This window comes from Cajanus cajan, chromosome 11, assembly GCF_000230855.2.
Source record: "Cajanus cajan strain Asha chromosome 11, NIPB_CcT2T_4, whole genome shotgun sequence".
Lineage (NCBI taxonomy): Eukaryota > Viridiplantae > Streptophyta > Magnoliopsida > Fabales > Fabaceae > Cajanus > Cajanus cajan.
This window is the reverse complement of record NC_138527.1, coordinates 42,286,627-42,301,812: the sequence shown is the minus strand read 5'-3', so window position 1 is coordinate 42,301,812 and position 15,186 is coordinate 42,286,627. Positions and strand designations below refer to the sequence as shown.

The 15,186-nt window shown below is 32.7% G+C and overlaps 2 protein-coding genes across 6 annotated transcripts; one reads left to right on the top strand and one right to left on the bottom strand.

Annotated features, from left to right (window-relative positions):
• The first annotated feature begins 91 nt into the window (after window positions 1-91).
• Window positions 92-11,294, top strand: MSH4 (MUTS-like protein 4). Of its 5 annotated transcripts, none has more exons than XM_083066170.1 (24): window positions 92-342; window positions 2,293-2,496; window positions 2,612-2,647; window positions 2,745-2,857; window positions 3,599-3,644; window positions 3,839-3,885; window positions 4,157-4,264; window positions 4,334-4,409; window positions 4,758-4,830; window positions 4,916-5,061; window positions 5,170-5,255; window positions 5,840-5,979; window positions 6,089-6,228; window positions 6,322-6,372; window positions 7,038-7,101; window positions 7,922-8,032; window positions 8,114-8,181; window positions 8,304-8,362; window positions 9,412-9,568; window positions 9,656-9,708; window positions 9,791-9,889; window positions 10,156-10,270; window positions 10,338-10,460; window positions 11,024-11,294. In XM_083066170.1, exons 1-24 carry the CDS (start codon window positions 277-279, stop codon window positions 11,186-11,188), a joined length of 2,346 nt encoding a protein of 781 aa, XP_082922296.1. In that variant the 5' UTR covers window positions 92-276; the 3' UTR covers window positions 11,189-11,294. The 5 variants fall into 5 exon arrangements, with proteins under 5 accessions (XP_082922296.1, XP_082922298.1, XP_082922297.1 ...); XM_029271814.2 differs by having other exon boundaries at window positions 93-342; window positions 7,889-8,032; XM_083066172.1 differs by lacking the exon at window positions 6,322-6,372.
• A 402-nt stretch (window positions 11,295-11,696) lies between these two features.
• Window positions 11,697-13,861, bottom strand: LOC109800783 (large ribosomal subunit protein eL15z). Its single transcript, XM_020361658.3, has 4 exons — window positions 13,711-13,861; window positions 12,591-12,757; window positions 12,144-12,341; window positions 11,697-12,057 (listed from the first exon to the last, which is right to left on the bottom strand). The coding sequence occupies exons 1-4, from the start codon at window positions 13,712-13,714 to the stop codon at window positions 11,812-11,814; spliced, it is 615 nt and encodes a 204-aa protein (XP_020217247.1). The 5' UTR covers window positions 13,715-13,861; the 3' UTR covers window positions 11,697-11,811.
• Window positions 13,862-15,186: the final 1,325 nt, after the last annotated feature.

Here is a 15,186-nt window from a genome sequence, read left to right as displayed (position 1 = left end):
AAATATTAAATAAAAATAAAAATAAAATAAGTAATTACAATAAAAAAATAAAAATAAAATGACTCTTCGGTACCCCACAGATAGTGCGTACGTAGAATTTCTCAATAATTAAAGTAATGCATTATAGAAGTTGAACTTCCCGCTATAATCCGCGTCGGCGTTATACACTAACTGTAGAGCCCTGTCCATCCAATAGCAACTTAGCACCAACGAACCGATGCTCCTATAAGTAATTCTGGCGCGAAAGAATTTTCTGAAAATTGAAACGAGGCAACAATGGAAGACGACGGTGGAGAGAGTTCGAGCTTCGTGGTCGCCATCATCGAAAACAGAGCGAAAGAGGTTTCGAACTTCGATTATCTCATAAAGTTCCTTTCCATTTTCCACATAATAAAGTAATATTCAGTTGCACGTTTTCCTCTTTTTTCTTCAATTCCTTTTTCGCTTTCACTTTTGCATCAATTTTCTAATCGATCTTGCACGCTGTCAAGGCATTTCTCCTAGTCACTTTCAATTATTTATATTTCTCGTAGTTGATTGCTCGAAACTCGCATAACTTCCAGGATTATTGCTGCGGTTTTGATTGTTCTTGTTAACCTATTATACTCGGTAGTATAGGTATGGTTTTTCAACTTCCAACGCTACTGACTGCAGCTTAGGAACCGGAAATTAGTTTCATATCCACGTATTTAGTTGTTTCGTGAAGGAGATGTGTATTTGTATTACGGAGGTTGGTTTTAATTCTATAAGAATGTATAAAATGCGTTTTAAACTTTTAATTTTATATATTCTGATAATGTTTTAATCTTCTATCGCTAATTCTTACCGGTTGTTCTGGACTATCTGTAAACAGCGAAGATTCCATGTACCATTTAGTGTTCAAATTTTTCGTGACTAAAGCTACACGCCATTTTAATTATTCTATCGTAAAGCTAACTCAAGGAATAGCTATATTTGCTACTTATGGTGCATATTTTAGTGTTTTCCTCATTTTTTTTTGGTCCTTCGGCCATTTATTTGGTCCTCCTCCAGCCATTTATTTGGTGATACTTATACATATCTAGTTTTTTTTACCGGGTTTGTACTTTGTAGTAGGCCTGAGCATCGGTCGGCCACGGTCGGTTTCGGACCAAAATTCCTAAAATCATCCGAAACCGATTAAGAAAAATCAGGGCCATTTCCGACCGACGAAGAACTCAGATTTTGGCGGGTTCAATCCGTGCGGGTTACGGGTTCATCGGATGGATTTATCGGTTTGAGAAGCTTCCTCGTCGCCATCCGTCGCCATTCTTTGCCGGTCTCTGTCGCTGCTTCATTTGGGGGAAATCACGGAGTTTCAGCGCATCACCACCTTCATCAACCAGAACAGGAAGTTTCTCAGCAGCGGTAGCCATGGAAGAAGAAGAAAGAAGCAGAAGAAAGAAGACGAAGTGAAGAAGAAGAATAAAGAAGACAGTGTGAAGAAGAAGAAGAAAGAAGCAGAAGAAAGAAGATGGAGTGAAAAAGAAGAAGAAAGAAGACGGGACGAAGAAGAAGAAGAAAGAAGACGAAGTAAAAATGGAGAAAATAAACGGTGAAGACGAAGGTGAAGAAGAAGAAGATAAACGGTCGGATTCGGGTACATCGGATGAGAAAATTCCAACACCGAATCCGACCGTTCAAAACCGTTTGAACCCGAAATTTGCTTCAAAAAAAATCCGATATACCTAAGAATCAATCCGCCTCACCCAATCTGATCATCGGTTTGGCCGGTTTCGGATCGGCCGGAAATTTTTGCACAGGCCTACTTTGTAGTAATCTTCCAATCAATCACTTACTCCATGCAGTGCTTCCCCTATTATAATCTTCTAATATTTTTAACATCACAAAAAAATTTGAATTGCACATGGTATTTGATTTTGGAAAAGATACCCAATGCATCTATTATTACTAACATGATCCTAAACTTGAACGAGTAATATTGTAAACTCTACTGTAAAAACATGTCTTCCGTTAATTTATGACCATTATAAAGGAACTTTTGGTTGTTAGGATTTTTGTAGTGTGCTGAGGAATATCATAGATGTTAAAAAAGAATCAGACAATGGAGAATTATGCTGTATTATGTATCACTAACAGGGACACACTGGTCGAAGTTCCCTTGTATATTTTTTGTCACGGGTAAGAGTGGATTAAAACAATTTTGATAGAGTTTTTTTAATGATCTTTTCTGACAGATTAAGATTGGGTTTCAGAAAAATAAATGCAATTTATAATGGCTAACTGGAATCAAATCAATCAATCATCTAACAGGTTGGATTAGCTGCTATTGATTTGAGGTCAGCTTCATTGCATCTCTCTCAATATATTGAAACTAGCAGTTCATATCAAAACACAAAAACGCTACTGCATTTCTATGATCCCATTGTGATCATTATTCCTCCAAACAAGTTAGCATCTAATTCCACGGCTGCAGTTACAGAATTGGTTGATAGATTTTATGGTTCGGTCAAGAAGGTAATATCACCATCCCTTTGTCCCTACATCCTTTCCCACATGCTTTAAATGAAAAACTTCTGTGCATGATGCCTGTCTGCAAAGTTCATTTTACTTGGAATCCTTATTTATGCAGGTAGTGCTGGCCCGTGGTTGTTTTGATGACACAAAGGTTTCATTACATACCTTTTTGTCTTTCAGTTGATTTCAGGATTTAGGACGTTGTAACGATTTCCCCCCACATATATGCACTAAGTTTTGTGCTTTAGGGTGCTATCTTAATAAAAAACCTTGCTGCCAAGGAACCTTCAGCACTTGGTTTGGACACTTATTATAAGCAGTATTATCTCTGCCTGGCTGCTGCTGCTGCCACTTTAAAGTGGTATTTCCGATACTCAATTTTCATAAAGTTTATCTTGAATGTTGAACATGATTTATTGCTGTTCAGAATTTGATACAATTAAGAGTCGATTGTATCTCTTTGATTGTCCTCAACAAGGAGAAATAAAATCTTCTCTAAGGCTTTGGTATATATGAACTTTCTTTAGGAGTTTGGTAGTGATTTTCTAAGGCTTGCTATGGTATTGTTCTTTTAAGGTATTAATATTATGAAATAAACATGTCTCATTGTGATAATGTGAAGTAATTCTCAACTCTTAATAGTGTAGGACACATCTAGCTTTTATTGTGAAACTATTTTGACCTGTACCTCCCGATTGTCGGGGAGTTTTTATAGTAGGGAGCACTCCACAGGTAGTGAGTAAGTCACACTAATGAGCTTGACACCACAACATAACCTAAAACCTTAAAGTATTAGGTAGGTGGGTCTTTCTCACTTATATATTACTCAACATGTCCAACTCTAACCAATGTGAAACTTCACTTCATACTTGAATTCCAACACCGATTTGTAAAAACAGAATAATGTTGTTTGAAGAAATAAAATTTTTACTGCTCCAAATCTTTTTTAGATTAGATGTTTTTTAGGTTATGAAGATTAACATGTGTTATTTGTGTGTATCTATACTTTTTTGATGAGTGCTTACATGTATCTTTGTATATTTAATCCTTATTTTTGTACTGTTCAATTGCCTGCAATTAAGTTTTGATTGTGCTTGCACAGGACGGAATCAGAAAAAGGGGTTGTTGTTACCAATCACTCATTGTCGGTATGTGTTCTATCAGGCACAATCATTCCTGAATTAATTTTTTAAAAGTTTAATTAACTAAATACTAATTTTAAATCCATATTATTTTGCTTAATTTATCATCGGCATTCCCTGTACCTTAATGGAAATAAGATTATATATACAACAATGGAGTATTGTTTTACCCCCTCTTTTTGTGCCTTTCATTATTTCAGGTCACCTTTAATGGATCATTTGATCACATGAATATTGATGCAACCAGGTGAGCTTGATGTCCATTAAAAATCAGTTTTTGTGTGACTTTTAGGGTAGTTATTATTAAAGTTAACAAACTTATCATTTATCTTGTTTTGTGATTGGATGACAGTTTAAAAAATCTTTTTAATATCCATGCATTTTTTTTTCTCTTTAATAAAAAATGATTTATTTTTATAAATTATTCTTTCAGTAGTAAAATTTAGATATAAAGTTCAATTTACTTTTCAGTGTTATCTGTTTGGCCTATGGGATTCATAGTTAAAATTTAATGACAGCGTCCAAAATTTGGAAATTATTGAGCCATTTCATTCTACCCTTCTGGGAACAAGCAACAAAAAGAGAAGTCTGTTTCACATGCTCAAGACAACTAAAACAATCGGAGGGTATGTGATGATTCACACGAGTTTCTTGATGCAGCATTACTTGTTTGACATTGTATTTGTTTACTTCAGGACTAGACTACTTCGTGCCAATCTGTTGCAGCCTCTAAAAGACATTGAGACAATCAATGCTCGTCTTGATTGCCTAGTCAGTGCCAATCTTATTTTTTAAACTTCTCTTTTTGTGCTATGACATATGCTCCTTTTTAGTTAAGATGTTGAGGTGTTCCTCTATTTTCTAGACTTACAATTCTCTTTATATTTTCCACCATTTTTACGAGTCCACCCTAATTATAGATTTCAGTCCAGATGTTATTCTTCTTTAACCTTCAGTGCTCTTGTCTGAAACTCAGGTGTTTATATATACTATTATTGCCTTTTCATTCATTTGAGTTCTGATTTTAATTTTAAAGATTGAAAACCACCTGAAAGAGTTTTTAACTGAATTGCTTTGTATTTATTCTGTTTAACATGTTCTCTAATATTTCATTTTTAGGATGAGTTGATGAGCAACGAACAACTATTTTTTGGCCTCTGTCAGGTTTTGCGGAAATTTCCAAAAGAGACAGGTAATTAAGAGCAGTAGTTGAACAGATATCAGTTTTTAAGCCGTTTATACATCTGTAGTAGTAATGGAGAACTGTATGGTTTCAGATAGAGTATTATGCCACTTCTGCTTTAAGCCAAAGAAAGTTACAGCTGAGGCCTTGGCAGTTGACAGAGCTAAAAAGAGTCAAGTGCTAGTATCTAGTGTAATCCTCCTTAAGACTGCTTTGGATTCCATCCCTTTACTATCTAAGGTATATCTCTCTCTTTCACAGCCTTACACTAGAATCAGGGAGGTATTCCCGAGTAATTGAATAAGAAAAGTGGTTATAGATGATTCTTTCTTCTGCTAAAAATATCAGGTGCTTAAGGACGTGAAAAGTTCCCTTCTTTCAAATATATACAAGTCAGTATGTGAAAATGAGAAATATGACCTTATTAGGAAAAGGTACTAAGATTTTCTTTTGCATATGAGTATGTTCATCTGTTACATGTTGATGAATATATTGTATGTAAATCCATTTATTACTTGAGTTTGTATAATTCTCAAGCTATAATGATGGAAAATTTTTTTGACCAGACTACTCAGAGTAAAATATTATGCAATCAAATAATCAACAATTATTTGTTTTCCATATTACAAAGGCTATGACAAAGTTTATATTAACCTAAATTTTCTTCCATTATGATATAGTTTTTGTCTAATAAAAATTGCTTCATCCTAATTAATTGTACGTACGCATTACATAATTGGTCTGTTCTTAATATCCATAGGATTATGTAAAAAAAAACCCATAGGATAAAAAATATATACATTTTCTACCCATTGCTTTTGAACCAAGGATATTTGATAGAAGACTTTATACTGTATATGGTCACATACTCACATGCCATTGGCATAAATGTTTTCTGAGTAACATACTTAATGGTTAAAAAAAAAACTTACATTTTGAATACTTGCAATTACATTTAATTCCAACCATGACAAGAAAACCAATCAAATCATGTCTTTCGGAGTTATTTTTATTACAGGATAGGGGAGGTTATTGATGAAGATGTACTTCATGCACGGGTTCCTTTTGTTGCCTGCACTCAGCAATGCTTTGCTGTTAAGGCTGGGATTGATGGCCTCTTGGATATTTCACGAAGATCGTTTTGTGAAACCAGTGAAGGTTTTATAATCTGCTTGCTTGAGTTTTCTTTCCTGTCAACGGTGTAACCTTTCTTCGAATACGGCATACTATATCTATTTTCTCAAAGCATTTGGTGTTACTTTTGCAGCCATCCACAATCTTGCAAACAATTATCGAGAGAATTTCAAGTTGCCCAATTTAAAGCTTACCTTTAAAAACAGGCAGGGATTCCACTTTGTTATACCACAGAAGAATATTCAAGGAAAGCTTCCAAGCAAGTTCATTCAGGTTAGGGATCGGATTTTTGTTTCTATATATTTAAGAATACCCTTTAAAAAGTTCTATTTTCCCTTAACCTTCTATTCTTTTGGCTTATATTAGATTGTAAAACATGGGAACAACATTCATTGCTCAACTTTGGAACTTGCATCTGTGAGTAGTTTTTGACCATTTGGATTTTATGAACATATGAACTCTATTCACCTTTCAATTTTGGTGAAAAGATAAAATTATACACATGAACTGAAATTGACAAATTGCGCTTGTTGACATTATAATTGTAGTACTTATGTAAAGGCTGTGGCATTAACTTTGATGAGATCATGGTCCAGTTAACTCCATTATACCAGCAAGAAAATGATTACTCTGATCAAGAATGCATTCTCTCAGTGAGATTTTCTCATGATTAGGTCACGTGGAAAGTTTGTGTCTATCTCTCCCTTCATCATAAAGATTAAAATTTGGTTGTCTATGAAGAGAGGTACTCGCAAATTTTTCACGTGGCAAAATAATGTAAGAATTTTACACGAGATAATTCATTTCTGTACCATATGCTAAGGACGCTTGTAAGTTGTCACGTTGATTGGCATTTTGGCCTTTCGTTGGTAAAATTGTCTTGATTTTTTTGGTTGGACCTAAAAAGCTTTTTGATTCTCAAACTGAAAAAATTATTCAAGCTTCTGACTAAAAATATGACACATAAAATGCAGTTGCATTTGTTTGATATGTTACCACACTGTAAGATGTTGCTTTGTTCTGAATCTTTTTTAGGCTCTTGAAAAGGCTCCATTTTTATTTTATTTTAATGAAACTTTCAGTTGAATGCTAGGAATAAATCTGCAGCTGCAGAATGCTATACAAGAACAGAGATTTGTCTAGAAGGTAGAACTTGACTTACTGCCATTTGCCGGTACAAACTTTCACAGGCTTGGCATGTTTGCTCTTTGTTTATTTGTGCATGAATTGAACAACTCCCGTGCTTTGGCAAGTAACTAGAATGGAAACTACTGTAAGATCACTTCATTAGTTGGAAAATTTTGGCTTTTGCATTGGATGTCAGCAACAGACTCTTGAAATAATCTATATTATTCATGGGATTTAGACAAGAAATCATGTAGGTTATTGTGAGAAGTAACAAGAGACTCAAGTTATCAAAATCAGAATCCTATGCTGGCCAGTGCATGTCTCAGTTAACATGGAAAGAATTAAATTATGGATTTAGCTCTAGTATTTGCTATCAGTATTTTAAAAGATAATGGACATATAATTAGTCCTTTCATAGAACGAATGCATGCCTCAATTAACATGATATAAACCATCTCATAATATATTTGTTTAACTAGTTATTTTGCAGGAAAATATTATATTATGGATTTAGCTCTAGTATTTGCTCTAAGTATTTTAAAAAGAGAATCAAGACAATTTAAAGGAATATTGGTTACATGAACTGGCAATGTTTTCAATCAAAAACATTTGAAAGAGAAAATGCTAAAATTCAATCCACCTATTCAATTGAATTTTGTCTTTACTAAATGTTAAGAATTGCAAAATTAATTATAACAAATTGATATCTAGATAGTGATCCTATCTATTTAGCTCTTTGGACTCGCACTATCTCGTATTTTCTGGAATTGCATTTATACTTATTGTAATAGAAAAAAAAATACAGAACTTATGGATGACATTCGGGAGAATGTCTCAGTGTTGACACTGCTTGCTGAGGTCTTGTGCTTGTTGGATATGATTGTAAATTCCTTTGCTCATATGATATCAACTAAGCCTGTTGATCAATATACAAGACCAGAATTTACAGGTAATAAAATTGATAATATCTATAAAATTATTGTAGATTAATGATGAAATTAATTTATTAATATTTTGTTTTATTTGATAGAGAATGGGCCAATGGCAATTGATTCTGGTAGACACCCAATCCTGGAGAGCATACACAACGACTTTGTGGTAAGTAATGAGTATATCAATTCGTCATTAATCATTATAACTTACCCCACAGGACCACACTTTTCTCAGTTAGAAGGATTCTTCATTTTTTTTTTGGTATTAATTAATCTTTTGCATTGCAGGCAAATAATATTTTTCTGTCTGAAGCCTCAAATATGGTGATTGTGATGGGACCCAATATGTAAGGAATTTCTGTTACATGTCTAAGGTGTACGGTTAAATAAAGGAATATCGGGTCATAAAATTCCTTATGAGCTTATATCTAGCGCAGGAAATGACGGCTTTTCAGCCAAAATAAATAAAAAGATAATAAAATACTAAAAATAAATTATTTAAAAAATTAATTATCAAAATAAATTGTTTCTGTCATATAGATAACATTACAAACGAAATATGTTTGTAATATGGATGTAATACTTGAAAATAAAAAATAACAAAATGTATATCTTCTTAAACATAATTTGTTTAAGGATTTATTTTGGGGATGAGGGTCGTTTGAACATAAAAGCCTAAGAGGCAGGTATTTTGTGTTTATTGTCAATTTGAATATGTTTATATTTAGTTGGTAATGTGTATGATTTTGGATAAGTTAATTTCTTTATTTATAAATTTTAAAGTATTTAAAAAGAATTTGAAAATAGGCATACAAGCATTTTATTAGTATATAAGTTTTTTGAAATATAAATTCAAATATAATTTTTTTTTTTGGAAATGAGACTATTTGAATACAAAATGTTTAGCGGGTAAGGTTTGAGATTTCGGGTTTAAGAAATAGACATTTTGTATTTAAATTGATAATGAACACTAAAAGTTTACTCGTGAATATTTTGTGTTCAAATGATCTCATCCTTAAAAAAGATTCTTATAGAAATTATGTTTAGGAGAGAATGCGTTTTCTTTTTTTTGTTCATTTTTTGTTTCCAAGCATTATATCCATTCTTTTATTTCAATAATTAATTTTTAAATAATTTATTTTTGATATTTTATTTATTTTGGCCGAAAAGCCGGAAATGACCTATTCATGAATCATGACCAAATGCTTCTACGTTGAATGAGGAAACATTTACGGGCATACTAATGATGAGCCAAAAGGAAAAAGGATTCCAAACGATTTAACTTAATGCCTTATTTATGAACTACAGCGAAATTTTACTTTCTTTTTGGATGGATATCTGTTTACATGAAGAATATCAAAATTTGATATTTATTTTCTATATTCCTTTCTCCCAGGAGTGGAAAGAGTACTTACCTTCAACAAGTGTGTCTCATAGTTATTCTTGCTCAAGTGGGGTGTTATATTCCTGCTCGTTTCTCAACTCTGAGGGTAGTTGATCGTATGTTTACAAGGATGGGCGCAGTTGATAATCTTGAATCCAACTCTAGCACGGTACAATTTCTAAATACCTGCATTGTGAGGTGATTTGATCCTGATCACGCGGTTTAGAATAATAGATGAAGTTATCTGTATGTGTAGTTCATGACGGAGATGAAAGAAACAGCTTTTATCATGCAGAATGTCTCACAAAGGTAATGAATGCTACACCTTTTGATCTTCTTCACTCTAGGTGCACACGACAGTTTTTAAATTTTTTTTTTTTGTTGGATAAAGGAGTCTGATTGTTATGGATGAACTTGGGAGGGCTACTTCGTCGTCTGATGGATTTGCAATTGCGTGGAGTTGCTGCGAGCATCTTTTGTCACTTAAAGCGTAATTGTTTCTTGATTTTCAGTTATCAGTAAGCATTAACAACAAGTTCAGTTGCATGGATTTCTGATAACTAATAAATTGAAAGTCTTATGTAGCTCTTCAGATTCCTATCAATCAAGTGGAAAATAAATTTCCTTTAGTATGATTTGGCGTTGAATTGTTTACTGTAGGAAAACTGGTAGAATTTTCATCAACCATCAAAGGAGCATATTGTTGTAATTGATCTTTCTCTCACTCCTGCGCCATAAATTTTTATCCTTCTTCAGGTATACCATATTTGCCACACATATGGAGAACCTATCGGAGTTAGCTACGACCTATCCCAACGTAAAAATTCTTCACTTTCATGTCGACTTAAAGAACAACCATTTGGACTTCAAGGTGGTATTTTTACATTTTTTCTTGTGTTGGGATGACTATCTGCGAGCTAAAACTCTGCTTCATTTAGTTTCAACTTAAGGAAGGATCAAAACGTATCCCCCATTATGGTCTTCTCTTGGCAGAAGTGGCAGGATTACCAACTTCGGTTATTGAGACTGCCAGAATGATCACATCTAGGATTTCGGAAAAGGTGACCACACAACTTATCAAAACTAGGGTGTTAATTTTAATTCTGTTAATCTTAAATTTCAATGAGAAGATAATCAAGCTTAATTCATAAAATTAGAAATACTCAAGTTGGAAATTTCAAATCTCCCTCCATTGGTTTGATTAGATATATAGCAGGAGTCTGAAGAGAATCAAAGTGCTTAGAATTTGAAGGGGTTTTGATTTTTGAATGGTTCATTGGTGTATTTATAAGCAAATTAATACAGAACTGCATGTAAATATTACGTCAGCCACAATGGAAAAAAAAAAAAAAGTCGTTCCCTCGTTCACGTCTAGTTCATTATAAAAATTTGCTTGAACAGGGTAATTAGCGCTCTCCATTTCTGTTAAGATTTGAACAGTAAAATCGACATCTATACACGTACATCTAAATTGCCCGATATTGTAAAATCATCAGAACGTAAACTTAGGTTTGTTGAGCGTTATTGATATCCATTGATACTACTATTTCGTGTTTTTAGAAGACAATCTGTCAAATGTCAACACAAACCAGTACTAACATCGTATGTTTGCTGGTGTCATTAGGAAGTGAATAGGATGGAAGTCAACTGTTTACAGTATCATTCTATACAAAGAACATATCATGTTGCACAGCGCTTGCTTTGCCTGAAATATTGCAATCAAGATGAAGATACTATACGGCAAGCCTTGCGTAGTCTTAAGGAAAGCTGCACTAAACAACAGTTTTGAAGTCGACAATAGGATCACTGAATGAGCTTTAATTCTTCATGCTTGAGCAACTAATTAAAGAATTTAATGGTTGCAAGTGTAAAAAAAATTGCACTTAGAACCAAAATATTCAACGGCCTACCATTTGAACAGCAGATAAAAAAATAAAATGATCAATAATTTGTTTAGATTGAATAAATTACCAAGTTTCGTTGATTTACATATTCAATTATTAAGAATTATTGAATTTTATATTTTTTTATTTCACAGGTTATATTTAGAAAATGTAAAAAATCAAACTATTAATCTTAAATGTATAACTGATAATATTTTTCATAGTAGACATTAACAAATTTGAAACGAGTAATTTAATCACGCCATCAAGGTTTGAACAAGACTAACAAAAGTTCGACTTTATAAAAAATATTAAAGTTGAGGGTACCATGGAAATGGCAGGCACAGCTACTCAAATCCGAAGGCAGATAACAAATATCAATTATAAACTTTAAATTTAACATTAGAAAAACTCTTCGACTAATTTCAAAAGATATGATTCATGCGTTCAAAACTCAAATTTCAAAGTCAAAACACCAAATGCTATGTCCTCAAAGTAGTATTCAGAAAATGAAGCAAAAGCAGAAAAATTAACGGTAACGGCGAAGGGACAGGGTGTTGTTTCTCTTCCAGGTTGCCCTGCGGGATGGACGTGCTTTGTGGTACAAATGCCCTCTGCCCCGTAAACCCCTGTTGCTTTTCCCAGCAGAGGTGAGCCCACGCAGCTCCCTGTGCTTATGCACTGGATTGCAGAGCCAGTTGATTCTCGGGTCATTTCTAACAGCAGTATGAGCAACATCTACCAGAATTACCTCAAAGTACTTATAAGTAGAATCCTGAAACACAATTGTAGGTTTTTACCAAACCATCTTATGATTCACAACCACATTTCAATTTAAACAAAAGCAATATAACAACAAACCTCATTCACCCAATAAGAGTTGAGGACCCTAAGTCCACCCAGCTTCCGTCCTGCTCGCTCCTCAGCAACTGACCTCTTGCTCCGCTGAAATTTCAATTGAGTAACACCCTGGTTTGTTGGCTTCCCATAAACAATACCCTTGGGAACTGGTCTCTTGCGGCCACCCCTCCGAACACGAACACGGTAAACCACATAACCCTGCAGTGTCGTCATCACAATCAACACAACTGATACAAAAAAGAGAATGTGCAACATCTACACAACAGACACACTTGGCACAATAATCCAACAGAGTCAATGAAATAAGTAAATCAAACAATACAATTAATGCCTTATCCTCACAAGTCACAGAGTATGCAGTAACTGAAATAAAAGAGCATACTAGTAAATTAGTCATTAGTAATCAATAAAATAAAATTATGAGAAGTTAATAACATAAATAGTTACCTGCTTAGCCTTATAGCCCAAGCGACGAGCCTTATCTGGGCGAGTAGGCCTTGTTAAACGAACAATGGAAGGTTGCTGCCTGTACTCCCAGCACCTCACACGCTGCAAGAAGCGCATGACATCAGACTGCTTCTTGCGCCATAACTCTGAAACATACTTGTAGGCACCTATTGCCAATGACACCAACAAATACAAAGCAAATGTTTTATCAATTACACTTCTTCAAACACAAGTACTCCATTATTTTTATCAGAATAACCAATAACTATACATGAAACTGCACAACCTAATTAAACATTAACCTTTCCATAATTAAGTTCATGGAAATAAATTACAAAATACCTATAGAAAGACACAATTTAAATTCACAATACTCTGTAGTTAAACCTAATTTGAGTGTAGACCCCAAAATTGTACAGCATTCAATTTGATATCGGGTAGAGACAAGTGAGATCACACAACAGGATTACACTACCAAAAATCAATTGTGCAATAGACAGCACACAATTTGCTAAAACAGCTAACTCTCGTTCTTAAATGACCAACCCTATTTTAAAAACCCTCGGATCTATCAATCAGCATGAAAAATTCTTTCAGGATCGAAGTAAATATGCTCACAGATGAGTTCCTACAAAGCTAACAGAACAAGTAAAAATTATATACACTCAAGACTACTGACATATGCTAATGCAGGCAGCAGCAAACCAAACACGATACGAAAAACGAAAAAAAAAAGTATAGATAAGAATCGAAGCAAGATTTATGAAAGACAAGACTAACGATTATGAAGCAAATAAAAATATCCATTGTAGAACTACAGACTTAACTCCGACCAATAGCACTAGCTAGAAAAATAAAGGAAAAAGAAATATAAAAAATGGGACACAATGAAAAACAACCATGCCGGTTCGAGTTAGCGAAATAAACGTTGCTCTTTCTCTTAGTTTAGGTTTTGAACCAAAAACCCAATACCCTCATAAGGAAGCTCTAGGCAAAACAATAGAGAAAAAGTTATCTAATCGATGTTATTAAACGAAATAATCATTCGCATTCAGACACCAGATCAAATGCATTGAGAAATCTTAACACAAATGCAAAGGAAAAGAGAAAGAGATAGTACCCATCGCGCAGTCACCACAGTGGAAGGGTTCTACCTCACCCACGCCAACCTAGAGCTAGGGTTTCTGAATCAGTTTAAATATTTTATAGAGCCACCATTGCTTATATGGGCCTCCGGTCTCACAATTGGGCTTTTCTTCTCTGTTTTTTGGGTCCGGCCTGTGTTGCTCATCTTTCTGAAACTTGGTGAGACATTTGGTTCAAATTTTTTTTTTTTGTTTTACTCAACAAGAAGCACCTTTTACCCTTGTTGGAAAATAATGCTTAGTATTTTTATTTTTATTTCTAACAACAGCTTAGTATGTTTCTTCTTTTTCAGTAAACTATTGAGGAGAACGGTCTTACGCACGGATATATATTATTTTTTTGGTTTAATTATTTTTTCTTTACAATTTTATAAAATTTATTTTTTTTATCTCTATAATTTAAAATATTTCTTTTTATTCTTATACATATATTTTTTTTTTCAATTTTAATCCAATTGTATATTTTCATAAAGATTAAAAGAGAAAGTTTATGTAATTATAAAGATCGAATGATAAATTTTTTAATTATAGTGACTAAAATGTAAATTTTATAAAATAATAAAGACTAAAAAAGTAGTTAAATCTTATTTTTTCTTTTAAAATATAGTATATGTATTTTTTATATTTTAAATATTTATGTGATAAATTATAAAATGAAAAGATCAAATTTTAACTTATTTTACGTATTTATAAAAGATTTTTGATGAAATTTTAAATTATATTAAGTATACATGTATATAGAAACTTATTTTTACTTTTGTTGTACTTGAAAATGAACACAATAATATTGTTTATGCTAAGATAGTCAAACAATATTTTTTTAATCAATTTTGACAGAAATAATAATTTGTGTGATTTATGAACACAATAATAATATATAATCTTAATCTTGTATTAATTGGTAGAGTAATCACTATATATATATATAATTAAAATTAATATGAAAATTGTGCAAAATATTTAAGTTTAATTTAATTTAAAAATTTTGATTTTCTTATTGATTTATAAATATTTTAAAATTACAATTTCTAAAAATTATTTAAAAATATATATACTTTTTTTATAACATTATATTGTTATGAAATATTCATTATTAAAAGAGGTAGTTAATCCTCGTTCAAGACTTTGAGAGCATTATGAGAACCACAGACATATATCCAGTACTTTTCTCTCAATATAATCTATTTTTTAGTTATAATTCAAATTTTAAACAACTTAGAAAAAAAATATGTTATTATCATTATAAAATTTATATAATTTAAATTACTGATTATATATATTTTACGCTAATTATGAATATCACTTAAAATAATCACTCAAACTTTTAATAAATAGTTGTTCCTTCATTTGGAGATGGAACCTAGTTTTGCACAATTGGTTGAACTCTGTCTGAAAAATTATGAGTAACCTATATATAAGAGTACATGACCTACACCATGTCTTTGGCACGT

Bases quoted from the DNA above. Each gene is read 5' to 3' on its own strand.
- MSH4 (XM_029271814.2), top strand. From the start codon at position 277: ATGGAAGACGACGGTGGAGAGAGTTCGAGCTTCGTGGTCGCCATCATC. The intron at 343-2,292 runs GTTTCGAACTTC...ATCATCTAACAG, and splicing joins TCGAAAACAGAGCGAAAGAG to GTTGGATTAGCTGCTATTGA. The intron at 10,271-10,337 runs GTGGTATTTTTA...TGCTTCATTTAG, and splicing joins ACAACCATTTGGACTTCAAG to TTTCAACTTAAGGAAGGATC.
- LOC109800783 (XM_020361658.3), bottom strand. The intron at 12,342-12,590 runs GTAACTATTTAT...ACGACACTGCAG, and splicing joins TGGGCTATAAGGCTAAGCAG to GGTTATGTGGTTTACCGTGT. The intron at 12,058-12,143 runs GTTTGTTGTTAT...ATTGTGTTTCAG, and splicing joins ACTCTTATTGGGTGAATGAG to GATTCTACTTATAAGTACTT.